The 23,159-nt window shown below is 41.5% G+C and overlaps 1 protein-coding gene and 1 long non-coding RNA gene across 2 annotated transcripts in view; one reads left to right on the top strand and one right to left on the bottom strand.

Moving 5' to 3' along the window:
• LOC121652522 (adhesion G protein-coupled receptor E5-like) overlaps nt 1-23,159 on the bottom strand; it is a 53,244-nt gene that overhangs the window by 4,704 nt on the left and 25,381 nt on the right. Inside the window, exons 4-7 of the mRNA XM_042005320.1 lie at nt 895-1,038; nt 638-790; nt 362-508; nt 18-61 (exon numbers count right to left, since the gene is read on the bottom strand). Of these exons, the coding sequence (XP_041861254.1) occupies nt 18-61; nt 362-508; nt 638-790; nt 895-1,038 (488 nt within the window). The remainder of the gene's footprint in view (nt 1-17; nt 62-361; nt 509-637; nt 791-894; nt 1,039-23,159) is intronic.
• Nucleotides 16,815-17,919, top strand: LOC121653206. The gene is made up of 3 exons (XR_006012756.1): nt 16,815-16,900; nt 16,973-17,055; nt 17,535-17,919. It is a non-coding gene; the product is annotated as an uncharacterized LOC121653206 (long non-coding RNA).

Here is a 23,159-nt window from a genome sequence, read left to right as displayed (position 1 = left end):
TTCTGGTGTAGAGTTACCTCTCTCAGATTGTTCACATCTTTGAACATATCACAGTTCAGTTCTGGATATAAAAAAGAAATTTTGATGCAATATTTGTATTTGATGACCCATGTTACAGTCTACATTACTCTATTAATTACAATGGGAATACAAGTTTTATAATGGCTGCTGGGAAAACAAGGACAGGTCAGTGATCACATTTTTTGTGTTATAGTCAGAACAATTACAATAAATGTCCTGGTGGACACATGATACATTTAAAATTAAGAAACAAGTTAAAACTATGATTTAAATTGTTGTTTGACCAAATACATTATAGATATGATTGTATGTTAACATGTTTTGTAGTTTTATGTCCCACCTTGGCATTGCTCTGAATCATCAGTGAAGTTAGATTTGCCAGATTTCAGTCTGAAGCCAGGATTACAGACACAGTAAAAACTGCCTTGTGTGTTTAAACATGATGCATTCAGACCACAAATGTTGTCTTGCTGACATTCATCAATATCTACATGAAAAGAAAAAGGAGAAAATTTGGGAGAAAGGAAACTAACCCTCAATCACAACCTTATATGCATTGATAATCACACTGAAACTGCTGCACAGTAGATCATCATCATCATCATCATCATGTTACCTCTGCATGTCACATTGTCACTATGATTAAATTCTTTGACTCCAGTAGAGGTGTTGAAGCCGTTTTGACAGATGCAGAAATAATGCGACATTGTGTTGTTACATGTTGCATTAGGTCCACAGATGTTGATGGTGGTCATACATTCATTTATGTCTTAAAGGAAGAGAGAAGGACACATTATGTTTGAGTTTTAACTGTAGGAAATAAACTTTATGAAAGATCATAATCATTGCACCCACTGATTCAAGATAACTTACCTTGACATGTTATAGGTAATCCAGGTGATATAGGTGATTTAGATTCAAAACCATCAGTACACTGGCAGGAGTAGTTGCCTGCTGTGTTAGTACAAGTTGCATTTTTTCCACAGATATCAGGCATCATGTCACATTCATCAACATCTTATTAGAAGAAACAGAAATTGATAATAAAAGAATATTAAATGAATGGCTGCTTGAATAATTGTATATTTTTCATTGATCTTTGATGAAAAATAAAGCAAACAAATTTATTTGACTAAAGTATTTAGCAAACACAGCCCAGTCTCACAAGAAAATGTGTAATAGCTTAAAATAGTGTAGTTGTGAATTTTGTATTTGTAACATTTTAATGTGAAGTTAAACGGGGAGATCGTTCAACTCTAAGACACGGGTGTAGATATGAAACAGATTCGGAGCCCAGAAAATATAGTGAGTTCCTGATCTTTGAATATTTTTGTTTTTTGTGTTTTATAGACATATATGCACTCACCATTACACACAATTATTATTTTCTTTTTTAAAACCTGTATTAGGCATTAGGGGTTCAGTAAATAGCAAAAAGTGGAGGAGAAAGCAGGCAGCCCTGTCTGGTGCTTCTCTGTAAACAGAAGCTTGGAGAAGTTTGATCATTGGTTTTCACACATGCATTTGGGTTGTTATATAATATTTTTATCCAGTCTATAAAAGATGACCCAAACCCAAATTTGTTCAATGTTGTTAATAAAAATTTCCAGTTTACTCAGTAAAACGCTTTTTCTGCGTCTAAAGAAATGACTGTGAATTCCAGATTATGTAGAGTAGAATAATCTATAACGTTAATTAATCTGTGCATGTTAATAGAGAAATGTCTACGTTTAATAAAGCCCATTTGGTCATGATGTATTATTAGAGGGGTCATTTTTTTATCCTTCTGGCCAGAGCTTTGCTGATCATTTTAAAATCTACATTTCTTAATTAAATTGGACAGTACTGGATGGAAGTGTCGGGTCTTTTCCTGGTTTTAATAGAGTAATATTAGCTAGGTTAATATTTTAAGGTATTTTTTGTTGTTTTGTTTTTTCTTATTTCTAATAACATATAGTAGAACATAGGTGCCAGCATTGTCCAGAATTCTTTATAGAATTCAGCTGGATGACCATCTGGACCTGGAGCGTTATTGTTGGGCATATGCTGGAGAGCTTCATGGAGTTCGCCGACTGAAAGAGGTGAATCCAAGGTTATTTTATTTTCATGTTTTAATTTTGGAAGATTGATGCTACAAAGATATTGATCAATATTCTCATATGTTGTGTTTAGTTGTGTCTTTTTATCTATTATTTTAAGTTCATGTTTAGCTTTTTTTATGGCATTCAGTATGTGTTCTTCTGGGGAGACATGGTAAACGTCCTCTAGGGATTCAATTCTGTTTCTAACTCTGAAATTCTAAAAGTTTCCTTCTTTTTCTTATGAGAAGAGAAAGAAATTATTTTCCCTCTCATTACTGTTTTTCCTGCTTCCCAAAGAACACACGCTAAGGTTTCTGGTAAGTTGTTGTTTTCTAGATATAAAGACCATTCTCTTTTGAAGTAGCTTATAAACTCAGGATCTTTAAGTAATGATGTATTAAATCTCCAGTTTCTAGATGCTGGTTTATTTCTTAGAGTGAATGATACTAGTGCGTGATCACCATTACACACAATTAAAAGTGAGACTGTGCTGGTTGTTCTTAGACTCTAATGTATTTTTATATTATTTTTTTTTATTTATTTTCCATACCAATGCAGCCTTTCAATGAATCCGATGTATACCCGATAGAACATTTTGTCTCCACTTCGCCCATGACAAGGGAAAAGAACAAAGCTGTAAACAAACAAGAAACCATTATTCTGTGATATAGTCCATTACTTCTTGATATATATATATATAATCAGAAAGAAATAGAAGTATGTTTTGTTAGGAAGTCAAAGTGTTCGTTAGGCTACACCAATTAAACCAGAAATGTTAAGTGTTTTGAAACAATGAAACAGAGAATTTCGACCCAAATGCATTTTAACCGACCTGCCTATTACCAGACATAACATCACATTTTTTAACTAATTTCAACAAACATTTAAACTTATCCTATTCTGGACATATACACTTAATTACATCATTAATTTACCAATTAGTTAATAATTAAATACATATTGTTCAAAGTTTTGAGTGAGCTTAAGTATTTGGTTTCCTGTCTACAACCGCAGAACATTTTTTACAACTTTCTCAAAAATACCACAAAAAAAAGAAAAAAAAAAGAAAAAGATGATTCAGCTGTTGTATATATTGCAAATAGATGACATGACTCACTGAAGATCAGGAGCTTCCACTTGCTTGTCATTGTGATAAAGAAGTCCACATGAATATGAGAAAAGTTAAAACAGCCTGAAAGTCCACATTTAAATGGTCCAGATCTATTGACTTCTTGTCTTCTCCACCTTTCCAAATGCTCCCCAAGTTATTCAGTAAAAGGGAGGCGGAAAGAAAACGAGTCTGAATACACTCAACAAGTTAATGGATATTAAAAACATAGCTACATTTTATGCCATGGTTATTGTAAATCTCCCATCAATTTTTCTATGAACCTCTGCTCCAGTCTCCCTTTCTGCTTTGACTCTTAATCTGCTCGTCTTGCTGAGTTTACATGCTGAGATAAGTGAAACTTTGAGGGAGGGGATTTCTCTCTCTCTCTAGTGTTCATGGTAAGGCATGGAGCAAAGATGCCTTACCATGAACACTAACTCTTCCATTGCCCACATGGCAATAGAAGAGCAGCATCAAGCCAGATGTTTTCATTTTATTATTATTTTTGTACTTACATTCAGTTCAGAGACAGTAAATAGTGATCTGTGTAACGACTATCTGGTCCTATCATTTTAGTCGCTCTGGGTGGGGGGATCCTGCTCATAATGCGCTTCATTAAACCTATGTCCAGACTGAAAGGTAAATTTGGGGTGTGTTCCCATTTATTGAATGAATGAAAAGATGGATGAATGATGTTTTTTGTTTGTATGTGTGTGATTGTGTGTGATTGTGTGCGTGTACTACTATGAGGAGTGCCTTTTAATTTTTTGTTATATTCTTTGATGTGTGAAGGCTTTAAATTTTGTTTTTATTTATTTTTTTTATTATATACAGCACTTTGTGTTGCTTTGTGCATGAAAAGTGCTCTATAAATAAAACTTGATCTGATTTGATATGAGAACTAAAGTCCCCCTGGAGAACAATGTAGTCCCTTAGTGACAAGACATTCTGGACAGTATTCCCACACCTGCTTGATTCCTCTGCCTTTAGGCAACTCCAGAGTATGAAACAGTCCAGTCTTTCAACAACAGTTTGGTCCCAGAGTCTATATTGTGTGACCACATTTATCTATAGCCACCTAAACCTAGTTGGTTCTGCTTCACACAGCAGCTGAGGTTCCTGCCTGTCAGTAACACTCTTCGTTCCAAGAGCCAGTTTGTATACCTGGCAACTGGCATGCCCTTTTACCTGCTGCCAGCTCACGCTGCATCCTACTTGAAAATTCCCCACTGTTGACAGAGGAGGTACTTTTAAGGAGCACAGGAATGAATCTTACAATGGTTTTGGTCACTTCTGTTAGATCTGAACAGAGTGGCTGTGCAGGTAGGTGACGCTGGTGGCAAGTAAGTGACGCTAAGGCTGTAGGTGACGTAGTTCCGGGGAGACGGCAGATTCAAACTAGGCGCGCCCAAACATTTATACTTTCATTCAATTGTATTTTGTGCCAGCCTAATCAAAATATTCTTTAAAGTAGAAAAATAGTGTCTTTAATAAGGTACACTCTGGAGAACAGCGGGGAGGATTTGGCCAGCCTGACAGATTTTATAGATCGTTGTTATGACAGACTCATCATGGGGAAACCAAACAACACGTCCACCCCCTCCACTTCATCCAAGTCCAAAAGACAGCGAAATGAGGATTCACCTGGAGCTATTTCACCACCGGGGAACGACTCAACGGATGTTCTGATCTCTATAGATAAGAAACTCAGTAGTTTTGGTGCGCGTTTGAGCCTGGTAGAAATTCTCCACAAGGAGTTCCAGGCGCTACTTGAATCACTAGAATTCAGCCAGAAGCAAGTGGAAACTCTGGCTGTAGAAAATGCTGGTCTCAGAGAGTCAGTAAAATCCCTCACCGAGGGCTTGACCCGTCTCTCGGAGGAAAATAAGAAGATTAAGGAAACGGTGATCGATCTGCAGGCGCGGAGCATGAGAGAGAACCTGGTATTTGCAGGGATTCCAGAGCAGATGGAGGAGGGAGGGAAAAGAGGTTAAAAATTTTTAATCGTTTGCAAGAAATGAAAGCAGATATATATACTCCAAGAGACTGTTGTGGAAATTTCATATTATTCCCTTTACTATATTATGTCTACTGATCCCTCTCAGGGTAAACAGCTTGTTTAAGTTCTTGGTAATTGAGTTTAATACTGAGTAGCCTGTTGCTATCGTAAATGTGGATGCATTCTTTAGAACAGTTCGCTCTGACCTGTGTGACTTATCTGATACCAGCCAGGCGCCTCAGGATGACCCAGCCGGGCACTGGGGTTGTTTACGTGCTCAATAAACTGAAAAAAGCTCATTAGGTTTGCTGAAGTGTCTAATCCTGTGTGAGGAACAGACAATCTCTTTGTTTGTATTTCATGATGTGCTGTGACGTGATCATTCTGCTTAAAAGATGCTGCATGTGTGTTTCTTATCAGATTCTGTTCAGATCTCTGTGCTGTCAGACCTCTGAACAGTCTCTCAGGAATTGCAATTCTATTCTTTCTATTTTTCCTATTCATTCTATTCTTTGTATTTTAATCCTGTGTTCAATAAACTTGTAATCATTTTTCACTTCAGAACCAGACTCTTAATTCCTTGACAGAGTAACTTTTTGCCTCAACAACCTGGTGTCAGAAGTGCTCCTGCGTGGTCAGTTTCGGGTTTTACGACGGGTGTCTGATCAACCTGAGTACGTCTCAGCTTTTGTTTTCTGGGGGACTCCTCGTGGATCTCCTTACTGGCCCGCCAGGATCTCGAACATCTTCCATCCTGTCAAGGAAGTCTGGTGAGTGAGAAATTACTCTAGGATTTTAATTTGCTCTCACGCACACACACATCTCTCCCTTTTTAGAAAAGTAGGAAGATGGGCAGCCGGGGGGTTTTGGGAGCTCCGCTTACTAGGAGCAGGCCTGGAAGTCTCATTAGGAGATCTGGGCAGGTTAAAATCCCTTCACAAGGGATTTTGGGAGCTCCGTAGGCTAGAAGCGGGCCTGAAGGTCTCATTAGGAGATCTGGGCAGGTAAAAATCCCTTCACAAGGGTGTGAGTGGGTCTCTCGCTGGAAAGCAGTGAGATAGGGCGGACGGATTAGCCGTTATTCCGTATTCTACAGAGACGTCTGTAGTCTAAGGTGTGGGAATATTCCTCCCCGTGCTTAAGTGTAAACATGGGTAATGTAAGCTCCAAAACACCGGCGACGCCCCGCGGTGAACTCTTTGAGTTCATGGAACGTAAGTATGGGAAGGTGTGTGTGGAAATGTGTGCGGAGTAGATCCAAAATGGTATTTTTCCAGCTGAAGGCTCTTTGAGCCCGGCAGCATTAAAAATAACTAAAGAAGGTTTAGATAGGATGAGGAACAAATTAAAGTCACAGAAACGGGTGAAGGTCTCAGATTGGGACCGCTTAGAAAACATCAGGCGGCTTTAACAAACTGGCTCGCAGAATGTGAGCGTCGACAGAGAAAACAGAACGCCAGAGTTCTTCCAAAACTTACTGACCTTCCACAGACTGACCTGCACTGACCTGACAACAGCCATGATAAGCGGATGACAACCTCTGTTGCTGTGTCTCACTTTTCTCAGCTGAAAACTAACTCATTGTATCCTCTCTACCTGCATGTCCACCATCGGGCCCGAGCGGCCAGAACACCTCATTCCTGTGCCCAGACCTGACGATGCTGGGAGCGTCTCCGGATCCGGACTTGGATTGCCTACCCCCAGTCCCGCCACCTGCCCAAGGCCGAACCACAGCCCGATCCGCAGACCACAGAGGAAAAGAAAAAGTCCAAAGCCCCTCACAAAAGCAGCAGAACCTCCATTGTGACTCTGAGGAAAGATGGCCTGAACTCTGATTCCACCACTCACTCATGCCCCATGGTCAAGTGGCTGGTCCGACTGGGACCCATTCTGGTCTTCCAAACATGGACGGAGACCGAGGTCGCTGAAGATCGCGACCCAATGGCCCCTTTGACCTCTGGGCCAAAGTTTGCTGATGAGTTTCCTCTTTTCTGCTGCTGGAGCTGCTGAGGGGGGACAAAGAGCTGCACCTGGCTGCTATGACAATGTATTCAGCTCTGTCTGGTCCAAACCCAAACGGGGCCAGACGGCGTGACTTCCCACGTGGACGTGGGCGTGGTTCTCGAGGACGTGGCTGCCATCACGACGCATGTCATATCTGCGGACAGCTGGGACACTGGAAGGCTGAGTGTCCGCGTCGCCTGCAAAACGGGGGCCGGCAACGTGCCCCTTCAGATTGAAAGGGGGGGGTATGGCAGCCAAGGATGGATCACGGGGGACGCTCCACATCTCTGGGTGACGTAACTTACACACACAAAGTTTTGACCCAGTAAATGAAAGCTCTCCTCTCCTTTTCCTCCTGCTCTGCTGCAAGCACACAGACACCCAATGTAAAACAAACTACAGATAACACAACACACACACCCAGCTCACACACACACACACACACACCCGCTGAAGGTCACAACACTGATGAACACTTGCAGTTTTCCCTCGCTCTGTTGCAATGAAGAGACGCTTGCTGTTTCCTCTGACTTTGACTAAATTAACCATGCCTATCTCTGTGCTCGAAAGCAGATGCATACCGACGAAGACTGGGACGTATAGCAGCGAAAATACGCATTTAACGGCTGAGGCCTACAAGATTTTCCCAAACCTACAAGTCGAGGTGTCGGGTAAGACCGTTGAATTCATGGTAGACTCTGGTGCAACTAGATCAATTGAGGGTTTCTGGGTTTCCTGTGCCGCTTAAGATGTCTGGTAATTTTGTGCATTCAATCTCTGCGTCTGGGACCACCGTGAAAGAAATGGTTGACCGCACCCCTTGGGTGTAATTTACTCTTGGGGTGTAAATTTAAACATTTATTTCTGCTGTCTGAAGTGGGTCCGGTTAACGTTTTTGGATCAAGATTTGATGTGTCGGTTAAACATTTGTCTCACATCTTCTCCTGATGGAGTGAAAGTTATGGCCAACCCTGACTCCGTCATCACAGCATGGACACACCCCCTGGGAAATCCTGGGTGCTATTGTTGGGAGTTCCCGAGCCAAATTTTTTCTGCAGCAGCTGACTGAGGTAAAAATCTTTCCCCCTCTGTCTCCAGCCCTGCTCAGAACTGTGTGTGCATTGCTAACATCTCACGGGAACCTGATGAGAGATTTGAAACACAATGGTTTAATCATTCTCCAGAAACTTTAAAGGTGTCATCTGTAAAGTGGAATGAGCACGTGGCTGCAGCTGTGCTCAGTCTGACAGAAGAACAGAAGAGATGCTTCCTGCTTCCTCATTCCATCCCGCATGCTCCTCCCTACAGCTATGTGAGTGAAACAGGGGTAATGCATGTATGTGAGCCGGCTGGTGTAAATGTGTGTGACTCTGAGTCTGTGTGGCTGCAGGGTGATGGATGTGGACTGATGACGTCAGCGTGTTGTTGAGTGTGTGTGAGAAGGCCGAAGACTGGAGTTCTCTCCCTCTTGAACCTGCAGTGATGTTTTTCTTCTGCTGCGAATCCAGCTTGAAGGACACCCCCCCTTTTACCCCGTCTTACCGCTGACCCAGGATCTGATAAGATGGTTTCTCTCTCATTCCTACAGCTGAAGCAGTGAGAGTGAGTAAAACCTTTTTCTGCCAGAGGGGTAAAGGCCCCCAAATACCGAACAGCAGTTTTCCTGCTTGGTTCTGTGTGGTGATGCGAACTGCAACTTCCCTGATTTCCTGTCAACTTTAAGTGTGTGCGTAATTCGCACCAAAACTGCTTGTGTGTCTCTGGGTCCCGATTATTTTATTTTTGCTCACAGTTGGGTTAAGTTAAGGTTTTGAACATCTTGGTACCTATAATTTATAATAAACCAGAAACAGCTTCCATTTTGCTCTTAAAAAGGCTGCATAAGAACTTTGAGCCGTGGTCTCATGTGTGAACCATAACATGCTGCATTTAGGGGTTATTTGCAGCCACATCCACATATACTGGAATCATTTTCTTTGGTATTGCTCTATCACTCATTGCTAAGTTAAAATGGATAACATGGCTCTTTGAGATCAAGGTCTCAAACAGCTATAAAAAAAGGGAAAATACGTGCTATTTTACTTTAAAGAATAAACACTGAAGGCCTGATCTATGTTTCAACCAAGCAAACTAAAGATCTGAAATCTGTCTAAAAACAAATAAATGAATCCCGGGCACTTTGAGAAAATGTTGATTAATAAATGGGAATAAAAAAAAAAATTAAAGTAAAGTTAAGGAGCTCCTCTTTTAACGGTCACCAAATAACCAGATGGAAATTAGTTAAAGTAAAAGAAGGGAAAGTTTAAAACTAGCTCCACAAACCTACGTTAATATAGATAAAATAGTTTTTTTGGGTTGTTGTTGCTATTTGAAATAACATGGGAAGGTGCACTGTAAGAATTCATACAAAGATGTACCTGGAGAAAAATACAAACTATTTCATAATAATCTGATATCCATGGATGTTTTAAACTGATTCTCTTGGAAAATAAAATAAAGGATTTGCAAAAGAACAAAAGCAAAAAGCTGCTCGAGCAAAAACTTGGCTGATGATGGACACATAATTAAAAGCAATTTAACTTGATTTAATGTCCTTATCATCTCGGAGTTTAATAACTAGATTAAGAAAACTCCAGCAGATTTCATGTCTTTCCAAAACTATGTGATATTGGCCTTTATGGATCCTCCTACATGCAGGGAAAATCTACCTGCTCTGATTTGGCTTTTCTGCAGAACGAGTGACGTAACTGACAAAGTTCTGACTGACCTGAACGAACTGACGGACTTTACTCGACCTTTTCCTTCCAGCAGGATTTTCTCCAGGACGCTGCTCTGCTTCCACACAGGGATGGTTGCAGTGTTTCATAATGCTGCTACTCTGATGTTATTAACCAGAAACACCTTTATTTTCCTGATAAGCAGGACTGATGATGTGGATCTATCTACAGGAAAAGACGTCTATACTAAATCTCTTTTGAATATGTGTGTGTACATTTTGAAAAATCAAACATGATTTTGACACTTATGACATTCTGGGATAAACTTTTACAGGAAGGATATTATCACCATGGATACGGGTGCATGTGCTGTTTTAGTTCATCTTATCATACTGCTGATGATGCTGCTTTCACAGGGGTGATACCGGAGCAGTGGCCTTCAGGATCCAGTCGTATAGTCTGGTCATTTCAGAATAACTTGTTTCTAGATTACAGGAACAAGCAGATGTTGTAATGAAAAATATCTGATGTGTTTATGTTGGTTATGTGCATGTATGACACTGTCCTGTGGTTTGAGGTAATGTTGATGTGGTTTAGAAAGTTTGTTTTGTCCACATCTTTCTCTCCTAATGCTGGTTGCTATGGCGACGCAGTTACCGTTCTAAAAACCGGACGGTAAGCTGGTTTTGGACGTGTCTCGGGCACCGTTACTCCTGTCTGTCTCACTCCGCCGTCTCTCGCTTGATGTCTCCCTTCTTCTCCTCCTCGCTCCCTCTCTCCTCTGCTCTCTGTTCCCCTCCCTTCACATCCTCTGCTTTGCATGCTGACGGCTCTCTACCTCCTCCTGACCTGCAGGAGGTTGTGTAACCGGACAAGGTTGAACCTCAGTCCATTTCAGGTTCTCTCTAGCAGGCCTCCTGGTCTTGGAACTGAGCCGGCCCAACCTGGAATCGTCATTGGTGAGGATTTAGTGTTGTTTCATTGTGAAACCATTTCCTTGTGCTTTCTGAGGCTTTACAGGATCAGCAGCTCTCCCACAACCAGCTGAAATGGGTTTCACACACTGATGCAGAATGGCTGGATTGTAGTTTGTTCGTGACGTGTTTCCACGTCCTGCTGAAACCGTGCGCCATTCGATCCGTCCCGGAGACTGGGTCCTGACTAAGAACCTCAAAAGGATGCACTGTGGGTCCCAGCGGTTCTGTGGACCCCTTCCAGGCTCGTGCCCATTCCATCGGAGTCCAGGGACACGTCCGGTGCCCCCCCCGAGGGTGCAGCTGTATCGCCTGGCCCTTAGCCTGAGAAGGAGCCTAGCAACTGGACGTTGTGGCCCCGGACAGAGCGGGTGAGCCTAGCAACGGGACGTCGTGGCCCCGGACAGAGCGGGTGAGCCTAGCGACGGGACGTCGTGGCCCCGGACAGAGCGGGTGAGCCTAGCAACACAACTGGATTTTCCTGGCTCCTTCTGACCTGAGCCCACCAGTGATCTGCCTGTTTGCTGCTTGCACACCTTTTTCCTGCCTAAAGGTGTGCAGTTCATTTCCCCTGTGGGAAAAAGGAATGGAACCCTGGATGCGTCAACACCGTCTCCCACCTGCACATTTGGTGGTGTTTCAGTGCAGATGTTGGTGTCTGCCTCTGTTTGTTTTACCAGCACTGTTTTCGCTGCTGTACGTGCTGTCTGCTCTGACAGCAGGAGTTTCACCTGTTCCTCCTTCACCTTCACCTGGTACGTTTTCAGTTCCTGAGTTACACAGACTGCCACGCCATGTCATCAATCATCATGACGAACATGACAACTTGTGGTATGCACTTGCTAAGCAGACCGCAACCAAAGTGTTTAATAGCACATGTTACGTGTGTTCTCTGATCCCTCATGCCACACCGACTGGAGACTGGAGAGCAGCTGGTGCTGTCCTTCCTGGCTGCCAGATCAGTGGGTAAATCTAACAGTACACATTTTCTCAATGCTTCTTTGCTTCTGAAGTTTTGTCCATGGATGCATGATTTTTTATTTCAGTCTATTAGGTTTCACAGAGACTTCTCCAGCAAGACTGATCACCTGATTTCTAAGTCTGTGATGCCTTCTCGTTCTGTACATGCAGTGGCCGCCCCGTTGTGTTTTGAGATGCCTTGTTTTGATGTGTCTATGCTTTTAGGTGTAAGCAGTACCTGTAATCACACCATCCTTGCTTCATGTGGGTTTTTTTTTTTTTTTACTGCTGGATAGACCTCCCTGTAAGGATCCTAATTATACATTGTGTGCAGGAGAGAGTAATGTTAAGTTGTCCTGGTTTGTCCCTATTTAACTCTTCTATCTCCATCTTTTATCTCTTCTATCTCCATCTTCTATCTCTTCTATCTCCATCTCCTGAGGGTTATAGTTGTCCAACTAATGTGGGTTGGGTTTGCAGTTCAAAGTCCTTTTTGTATCTGCCTAGAAATTGGTGTGGTAGACGCTATCTATCTTATCTCATCCCTCACCTCCGTGTGTTGTCAGATCTTTCAGGGGTTCTCGCTCCTCCTCGTATGACTACAAGGGCTCGTATCCCCATCACTAACTCAGTGCTTGGGGGGTGTTTTTTCCACACTATGGTACAGTTAACAATGCTTTTCAAATGGACGCATTAGCTGTAGAGTTAGAAAGTCTCACTTTTCTAAAACTAAGGGGTTCGACGTGTTAGATTACATTAGATTAGATAAACTTTATTGATCCCACGGACGGGAAATTCACTTATTACGGCAGCATTTAAAAAGTGAAAGAAAAAAAGAAAGAATAAATAGATAAACTTAAGAGTTCAAATATAACACAATAAACATAAAAAAATCAATAACAGAATAAGGTGACGGTATAAATGACTGTGTAAACAGTGTAAACAGACTACAACATGAAGCCTGGTTCAGGGGTTACAGATTGTTGTAGAGTCTGACAGCAGTTGGGATGAAGGATCGGCGGAGCCTCTTTCTTACACCGTGGGGGTAACAGTCTGCTGCTGAAGGACCTGAGTTAAAGGCCCTCCGGGTCATGACACTGCAGAATAGGATGGCTCTGGATTTTCTCTTAGCTGAAAGGGGGGGACCTGCAAGGTTATAGGGGATGAGTGTTGTACATTCATTCCGGATATGTCTACTAATCTGTCTTCTGTTCATGTCACCTTAGAGATCTGTTATCTGGGATGGAGGCTCGTGATAGCTCTGGATTTTCTTCTGAATTATGGTCTTGGTTTCAGTCAGGTGGCTGGTGGCATATCTTGCTCGCAGTCTTAGGCCCTACTTTTGCTGTTCTGATTACCTGCTGGCTTGTGGTGACTGTCGTCCCCCGGTGCCTCAAGGTTATGATAACATCTGCATTTCCTGGTCATTCCCTCCAGATGTTTGTTAGTGCTCAGGGCGATTTTTCTAACACCCCCTTAGATTTCCTGGTTTCTCCTCCCGCTTACCCTCCCCGGATCTGTTATGATGATACTGGTCTTCTGCTTGATTTTTCTAGTGATGATGAAGTTTAGATTGTGTGGATAGTTCTCTGTTTAGTCATCTTAGTTTGCTCTTCATCTCATTCATATGTATTCTGATGTGTTTTTTTGTTTCTTGCTGGAAATCACATGTGTTGAATTGAGGTTGGTTTTTATTTCCCCATTCAGAGTTATGATGGAGTTTCTCGAATCCTTGTGACTTTCAACTTCTGATGTTTTGTCTGAATGTATATTGGGAAATGGGGAGTTGATTTGATTGTTGAATATAATCATTAAGGGTTTTTTTTTACTACAAATACATTACTTTTATTACTTTTATCTTTTATGGGTTTTCTGTTTTTTTATTTTTTTTGTTTGTTTCTTCTGTCTTCCCATTGTTTTTTTGTTTCAATTGTTTTTTTCTTTGTTTTTATGTGTTCATTAGCGGGTTGGTGTCACCGTGAGAGTTTTTGGGTTCACTAGCTGATTGTGGGGTTCTCATTTTTATCCATTGTGCATCTCTGCCTCAGTGGTTATCCTTGTTTGATGCATTTTTGGTGTTTTTTCTTTTATGCTTTAATCTTATGAAATTTTCTTTTCTGGTGTGATCAATATGAAATGGGTTTCATTATGATCAAAAGAGGGGAATTGTTGTGGAAATTTCATATTATTCCCTTTACTATATTATGTCTACTGATCCCTCTCAGGGTAAACAGCTTGTTTAAGTTCTTGGTAATTGAGTTTAATACTGAGTAGCCTGTTGCTATCGTAAATGTGGATGCATTCTTTAGAACAGTTCGCTCTGACCTGTGTGACTTATCTGATACCAGCCAGGCGCCTCAGGATGACCCAGCCGGGCACTGGGGTTGTTTACGTGCTCAATAAACTGAAAAAAGCTCATTAGGTTTGCTGAAGTGTCTAATCCTGTGTGAGGAACAGACAATCTCTTTGTTTGTATTTCATGATGTGCTGTGACGTGATCATTCTGCTTAAAAGATGCTGCATGTGTGTTTCTTATCAGATTCTGTTCAGATCTCTGTGCTGTCAGACCTCTGAACAGTCTCTCAGGAATTGCAATTCTATTCTTTCTATTTTTCCTATTCATTCTATTCTTTGTATTTTAATCCTGTGTTCAATAAACTTGTAATCATTTTTCACTTCAGAACCAGACTCTTAATTCCTTGACAGAGTAACTTTTTGCCTCAACAAGACCCATTTATCAAATTCAACAATAGATCTTCTCTCAACAACCCAGTTTCCACACGTGTATTCAGCTTGTTATAATTCTAGGCAGAGAGGAGTAGCAACTCTCATTAATAGAAGGTTAAATTTTGACATAGCTAATACAATCATAGATCCAGAAGGCAGATTTATAATAGTTAAATTATCTATTAAAAATGTTAAGTTATGTATTGCAAATATATATGGTCCAAATGTAGATGATCCCTCCTTCTTTCACTCCCTCTTCGCCTCACTCTATGGTCACTCAGATAACACACTAATTTTGGGAGGTGATTTTAACATTATACTGGACAAACAAAGTACCACAGGAGCTCATCGAGTCTGGAAATCCTCAGAAACTGTAAAACAGTACATGAAGGATTTTGGTCTCTGTGATGCTTGGCGCTCTCACCATCCCACACTGCTTAACTAGCAGCTCGCTGATGAATGACATGTCAGAAATCAGATTCCATCCTACTAGCATTAGTGATCACGCACCAGTATCATTCACTCTGAGAAGTAAGAGCAATAAACCAGCACCTAGAAACTGGAGATTTAATACGTCATTACTTAAAGGTCCTGAGTTTATCAGCTACTTCAAAAGAGAATGGTCCTTATATCTAGAAAATAACGACTTGCCAGAAACTTCAGCGTGTGTTCTTTGGGAAGCAGGAAAAACAGTAATGAGAGGGAAAATAATTTCCTTTTCTCATAATTTCCTTTTTTCTCATAAGAAAAAGAAGGAAACTTTGAGAATTTCAGAGTTAGAACTCAGAATTGAATCCCTAGAGGACGTTTACCATGTCTCCCCAGAAGAACACACACTAAGGGCTATAAGGAAAGCTAAACTTGAACTTAATGAAATAATAGATAAAAAGACGCAATTCTTGGTGCAAAGACTTTGCTTGGAGAATTTTGAGCATGGCAACAAATCTGGAAGGTTCCTGGCTAATCAGTTAAAAACAAACAAGGAGAAATCAACCATCTTCTCTGTCAGACATCCAGAAGGAAACATCAGCCACGACCCTGACAAGATAAATAACACTTTCAAAGAATTCTATAAAACATTATATACATCACAGCTAACTACAACAGATGACAATATTGATAAATTTCTTAGTAACATCAATCTTCCAAAATCAAAACATGAAAATAAAATGGTCTTGGATTCCCCCCTTTCAGTCGGCGAACTCCAAGACGCTCTCCAGCATATGCCCAACAATAAAGCTCCAGGTCCAGATGGTTACCCAGCAGAATTCTACAAAGAATTCTGGACAATGCTGGCACCCACTTTCTACAATATGATATTAGAAATAAGGGAAAAACAAAAAATACCCTCAAATATGAACCTAACCAATATTACTCTACTATTAAAACCAGGTAAAGACCTGACACTTCCATCCAGTTACGGTCCAATTTCATTAATAAATGTAGATTTTAAAAAAATTAGCAAAGCTTTGGCCCGAAGAATAGAAAAAATAACCCCTCTAATAATACATCCTGACCAAACAGGCTTTATTAAAGGCAGACATTCCTCTACTAATATGCGTAGATTAATTAACATCATAGATTATTCTACTCTACATAACCTGGAATCCACAGTCATTTCTTTAGACGCAGAAAAAGCATTCGACCGAGTAAACTGGAAATTTTTATTTGCAACGTTAAACAAATTTGGGTTTGGGTCATCTTTCATAGATTGGATAAAAATATTATATAACAACCCAAATGCATGTGTGAAGACCAATGATCAAACCTCTCCAAGATTCTGTTTGCAGAGAGGTACTAGACAGGGCTGCCAGCTTTCTCCATCACTCTTTGCTATTTTTATTGAACCCCTAGCTGCTGCCATAAGACAAAATAAAGAGATTAAAGGAATCCATGCCAAAAATATATGTGGCAGTATGAGGTGAGTGGTTGCAGTATCAACCAATCAGCAGAGGGGGGCGACATATTTAAGCAGGCGTAGAGCCAGCTTTGGGAAGAGTCGTCTGGTCCAGAGGTCCCCAACCCTGGTCCTCAAGGCCCACTATCCTGCAGGTCTTAGATGTCTCCCTGCTGCAACACACCTGATTTAAATGAATGGCTCAGTTGCAGACTTGTGCAGAGCCTGTCAGAGAGCCGTTTAATTTGAATCAGGTGTGTTGCAGCAGGGAGACATCTAAGACCTGCAGGATAGTGGGCCTTGAGGACCAGGGTTGGGGACCTCTGGTCGACAGGTCACCTGACTTCCTGCTGTCGCAGAGATTATCACTGCTGCGTGTGAAACTAGCTCTCACACCAAGGCTGCTGTGGTATGTTAACTTTGATTTCCCCTGTATCGGGTTCTCTGGTTTTATAGACGTTAACAGGCTGTGCTCCTGTAGGGAAACTCCCGTGCTGTGCTGCCTCTCGCACCGAGCCGACGTCCGTGTGTGGCTTCCGTGTGTGGCAAACCCCCGTCATCCGGGTAGGTGAATCCACGGCTTGTGGGCATGTTCCTGTCTATGTCGGACGTTTATGGTTGTTTCGTTTTTTTGTTGCTTTTAGGGGGAATTATCGGACGGCCTTTTTAACAATTTAGCCGCCTTCCAGGCGGCTGATAGTGGCTGTGGCGGCGTGTGGTGCTGGAGGATCTACAGCCATTCCCACACCTACAGATTGGCGTCCTAATTGCTGCTGCTTTGCTTTACGTTGTTTTATTTGCTTTGCTTTGTTTTATTTGTTTTAATTGTTTTAACATTGACTCTTTTAATTGTTTTGGGACACTTTTATGCCCTGCCGCTCCACTAGAGGCCCGGGACGCGGTCTGTATCGAGGACTTGGTTGATGGCTGGCCTCTAGTGCATATGTTTTATGTTATGGCAGTTTTATTTTGTTTATCTGTTGTCCCTTTTTATTGTGTTTAACTTCACTGCTTCTAACACTTGTATTTCTTTTTTATTTTAGTGGTCTGAGAGCGCGGAGTGGTGGTGCCTCTGCGGTGCGGGTCCCCGGTTTAGTCTAATCCTCCCCTCATCTTCATGCTGATCACGTTTGCCTGTGCTGTGGGACTGAAGTGCGGTGTGAAGTGTTTTTGTCTTGCACGTGTGCCTGGGGTGGCCTTTGTTTGGATCCCCTCACCTCATTTAGCCCACCTATCTCCTGGTAAGCCTCAGCCATCTTTTATTTTTGAATCGTGGGTTTTGTTTTGTTGATTGTAAATAAAGATTGTTTAATTGATTGGACGCTTGTCTCCCGCCTCGTTAGTATAACGGACCTGGTTGCCTTGTTGGAGTTCTGTTATTATTCCCCGGGTGAAAGTCCCAGGGTGGCGTTGTCGCAATTTTAAAAATATTATTTACGTACTCCCCCAAGCTTGCCACATATAGAACACAAGATAAGTCTATATGCTGATGACGTATTACTTTTCCTCCAGAACTCACTGACATCCCTCCCCCAGACAATCACACTTATTAACACATTCGCATCAATATCTGACTACTCTATTAACTGGTCTAAGACTGTTATTATGCCCATCAACTGTGACCTACAAAACATATCCAATACCACAATACAGTCTGGAAACATTAGATATCTAGGCATAAACATTTCCCCCAGGTTATCAGAACTAACAAAGCTAAATTATGTCCAGCTACTTAAAGCAATAGAGGATGATCTCTCACGGTGGAGGCACTTACCCATATCACTCATGGGGAGGGTTGCCACAGTTAAAATGATGGTTCTATCTAAAGTAAACTACCTGTTTTCAATGATACCCACTAAACCATCCTCCAGCTGGTTTAAGTCACTGGACTCACATATATCAAAATTTTTATGGAAAAATAAGCCATCACGTATCAATCTAAAAACTTTACAACAGACTAAAGATAGAGGCGGATTGGAGCAACTTTAATCATGTTTTCTTAGCTAACAAGCTGCAGTATTTCTCCAAATGGCTTAAACCTAGCAGTTTGCATGAATCATGGTTAGATGTAGAGCAAGCATTGTGTGAGGATCTGTTTATCTCTGACCTGCCATTCATCAGCTCAACCATCAAAACACATCAGTGTTTTAAAAGCATCAATATCAGTTCCTCTTTAGTGGCTTGGTGGGATTTTCTAAAAATAACCAAATCCTCACTTTTTCCATGTAAGTTTACACCCCTCTGGAACAACCCTGACATCCTGCAAAATAAAAAGCTGATTAAGTTCACTCAATGGAAAAATAAAGGAATAAAACAGTTAGAACATATAATAGAAAATGGAAACTTTTTCTCATTTAATATTCTCACTTCACAATATTGAATCAGTAGCAAAACATTTTTAGAATATCACCAGCTTAAATCTATTATATGTAAAAAAATATACCATTAATCAATTAAACTTACAGCTACCTATTAGGGTGGCAGAATTCATGAATCTCAATGCCCCAAAGCTATTATCAAAAACATATAGACTATTATCCAAACTAAAAGACTCAATCTGTCTTCCAACTTCAAAATGGGAGGGGGACTTATCCAGTAACTTTAATAAAGATAAATGGTCACAAATATGTTTAAACACCTTTAAAATGACTAAGAATTCAAATATGCAACTAATACAATTCAAAATTCTGCATAGAACTCATTATACAGGACAAAGGATGTTCAGGATGGGTCTGTCACAATCAAACATCTGCACACACTGCAATGAAAACACACCTGACAACTAGCTCCATGCCTTGTGGTCCTGCACACCTGTCCACAGGTTCTGGCTTCAGGTATGTGTGGACATGTCAACATGATTTAAATGTAATATTCCTACAATCCCCGCACTATGTCTACTAGGTGACTTGGGTGACATTAATATGGCAATTAACTCTGCACACATGATACGCACAGCATTATGCATTGCAAAGAAAACTATCCTTGTGAACTGGAAAAACAAAAATAATCTGTGTATTCAGCAGTTTAGGAATCTCTTAGTTGACCACATCAGTAGTGAGACAATGTCTACCTCCTCAAAGAACTATTTAGCTGAAGGGGGAGATGTCGGGGTGTGAGACAGAGATGCCTGTATGTTGTATGTGTGTGTATGTACTTTGGATGATGTTTGTGTGGATGTGGGGGTATGTTTGTGTGCGTGTGTATGCATGCGTTAGGATTAGTGGGGGTGTGTCTGGGGAGTGAGAGTGGGAGGGTTGGATGCTGTGTGAGTGTTTATATTGTGTGGGTGGGGCTGAGAGGGCATATATGAGTTAGGATGAGTGGGAGTGTGCAAGGAAACAGGTGTGTGCATGTGTTTCTGTGTGTGGTTGGGGCGGGGTTAAGTGCACTTGTGGGGGTTGGGGGTGGGGGTGGGGGTGGGGCGTGGGTCTGCCGCTGTCCCCATCCTCTCATTCCCCGTTAGGGGTGTGGGAGTGTGGGTACTTTCTAGGGTTGGTGACGGCTCACTGGCTGTGGTCCCTGAGTGGCCCGGTCATAGGGGGCGGCCTCTCCTGGCCTGTCTTGCCCTGGGGGACCTCCTGGGGAGTGGGAGTGCCTAATGCCACTAGAGGCTCATCATCCAGAGGGAAGTTTGCTTCCCTCTGGACTTACATCCCCGGACCCCTCTTACTTCCCGCTCTCTCTGTCTCTCACACACACACACGTAGGGAGTTGGGAGGCATGGAGCCATGCGGGGTGGAACGGAGGAGACTATTCAGTGGTCTCCTTGGATGCACCCCGTGGCGACTTGGGGGGCATGGCATGCGGTGCATGTCGGGCGGGGCCACTTAGGTGGTCCGGCTCTTGGCTCATTGCGGTCACTGCCCCTCAATTTTAAATGCACACAACACACACTACCTAAACAGTCCCTGGCGGGGCCAGCGGCTGCTGATCTTGGCCCACTGGGACCTGTGCCCCGGGACCGTGGGGGGCTCTTGCTGGGGCTCTCCTCTGCCGCCCTTCGGGTGGGGCTGGAGTCATCTTCGTGGTGGGGTGGCTTGGGTTGGTGCTCCGGGTCTGCTGCTGGGGGCCTGGGCCTCTGGCCCTGGTCTGCCTCTGGCCCTGGTCTGCCTCTGGCCTCCGTGGAGGCATGGTCGCATTTGCATGATCTCACTCACCACTCTTCATCACTGATCACTCCTTGTTTCTCATGCTCTGCATGCTGACACAGTCACTGAGTTGTCCAGTGGGTTTTAATACTAAGTGATAATTATTTTTTTTTTTTTATTTTTCCTGTGAGTCAGTATCTGGTCGCTGTTATGTCTTTTTGATTTGGTTATTGTTTAAAAACTCTTAATGACTAGTTTTTTTCTGCGTGTATCTTTCTGCTTTTGTAAAAGTTGTAGGAAATTTTCTGGTGTGTTCATGTACAGGTGTAACAGTTTGTTGTCTGGTGATGGGGTGGATTGAAGGGTCATTGCCTTCTGTCTGTGATCTTCTTGTCTCCTTTCTTCTTTCCCTTTTGCTCTTTAGATTTAGATTTAGAAAACTTTATTATCCCCTTGAGGGGCAATTTGTTGTGCAGCCAGCAATGACAATGAAAATGACGCCACATTCAATTTAAAAATAAAACAAGCAAACAAAACAAAACAACAACATCACACAGGTTAATTTAAACACCCACTATTCATTAAGCCAATGGAAGCCAGAATAAATGAATTTTTTAGTCTATTTGTCCGGCACCGTGGCATAGCATACCGGCGACCTGAGGGTAACAGCCTGTATTCATGGAACAGGGGATGGGTCGGGTCAGCAGCGACAGCTCTAACTTTCCTAATGACTCTGTTTCTATACAGGACAGGGAGCTCAGTGAAGCTGACCCCTGCTAACTTGCTGCATCTTTTAATGATGCTATTTAATCTATTTTTATCTTTCAAAGTCAGAGACCCAAACCAGCAGATAAAAGAGAAAGTTAAAACAGATTCAATAAAACAAGAATAAAACATCTTCATGAAAGTGGTGTCCACATTAAAATTTCTCAATTTCCGATAAAAATACATGCGCTGGTGGACCTTTGCACAGACAGCATCAGTGTTTGCCTCAAATGTTAGTTTATCGTCAATGATGGTGCCCAGGTATTTGTACTGCTGTACCATTTCTACTGTCTGGCCGTGAATTAAAACAGGCTGGATTGGTGGAGGGTTCTTCCTGAAATCAACCAACATTTCTTTTGTTTTAAAAGTATTAATACTTAAAAATGAGCTTTCACACCAATCAATAAAATCCTTCACCACCGGGCCGTGATCTGTGTCCAGGGAATTAAGTAATGACACGATCACTGTGTCATCAGCAAACTTGACAATATGATTGTTTGGATCTTTTTGCTATTTTCCATTTTTTTCTGTCCCCTCCGGTCAGGTCCAGCAAGATTACATAGATTCCGTGATTCAAAGTAAATAAATAAATAAATTAATCACATTATCAAGAGGAGCCTTACCCATAGGCCTCCCCTTGGCAGAGCAAATTTGTTCAGCACGATACAGCAACCAGATTATCATTTTGCTTGCTATGATGCTGGACAGGACAAGTTAAAATAAATAAATAAATAAATAAATAAATAAATAATTTGACTTCTGATAACTGGCTGAGGCTGGTTCTAAGCACATCTAATAATAAATATACTTATAAATATACTTGCTACAACTACAAATTTTTGCTCCTTTATTTTCCTGCTCATACTAAGGGCATAGGTGATGTAACGTACCGAAATTAGTTCCTAACATCAACGTCAACTATTTTCACTGAAGGTCAATGCTTTTTATTTTTCTTTACACACGCACGCACGCACACACACACACACACACACAGAACACTCCACAGCTAATGAAATTGCACACACTTCCTACCTGTGCTACACACTGGTACAATCTAGCACATATAGCTGTGAACAAAATGCTCATGCATGCAAATAGAGGAAATGGCCTCATGACAAATGTAGCAACTGAAAGAAGATGCAGCAGCAAGTTAATTCCTTTCTTGTGATCACTCATGTAAAACATATGCTTCAGACATTTATTAGTAAATATGTCACACCAAACACAAAAGATCTTACCAACTGGCACCAGTTAGCCTAGCCTAAATTTAACCATCTTATTTCCAAACACCATGTATAACATCACAATCAAATGATGACCACACAAAATAATGTTTTCGTTTTTAAAACTACATGAATTTTAAAAACAGATTTTTAATTCACTCTATTTTAGCATCAAGGTAGCAACATATTTAGCTCAAGTAAGTATCTCTATCAAGCAGACCTGCGTTGTCCATCTTCCTTGCTGGATAGTTAACTTCTAGTGATTAATCACTTATGTTGACACTTTAGAGCAAAATAGATCTCAGTTGTCATTTTTCAGATTTGCAGTATTGGTCCATTGAAGGTTAAATGGTTAAATAGGCATATTCAAAGTAATTTCTTACATTTTTGTTTATTAAATTTGCAATCGTTTTCATTCTCACAAGCCAAAAAGACAATTATGGCTCATGAAGGTAAGACAAGTATCCTTGTCAGAAAAATAAAATCAACAATCATTAGAGTAATTCAAAAGAACCCAGTCTTGAATAATAAGGTTAATAAAAATGAGGCTTTACTGGCATGTTCTGAACATTATCATTATCACCTTCACAGT

Source organism: Melanotaenia boesemani, chromosome 2, assembly GCF_017639745.1.
Source record: "Melanotaenia boesemani isolate fMelBoe1 chromosome 2, fMelBoe1.pri, whole genome shotgun sequence".
In the NCBI taxonomy this organism is placed as follows: domain Eukaryota; kingdom Metazoa; phylum Chordata; class Actinopteri; order Atheriniformes; family Melanotaeniidae; genus Melanotaenia; species Melanotaenia boesemani.
The sequence above is the reverse complement of the archived record's forward strand: the minus strand, read 5'-3'. Positions and strand labels throughout refer to the sequence as shown.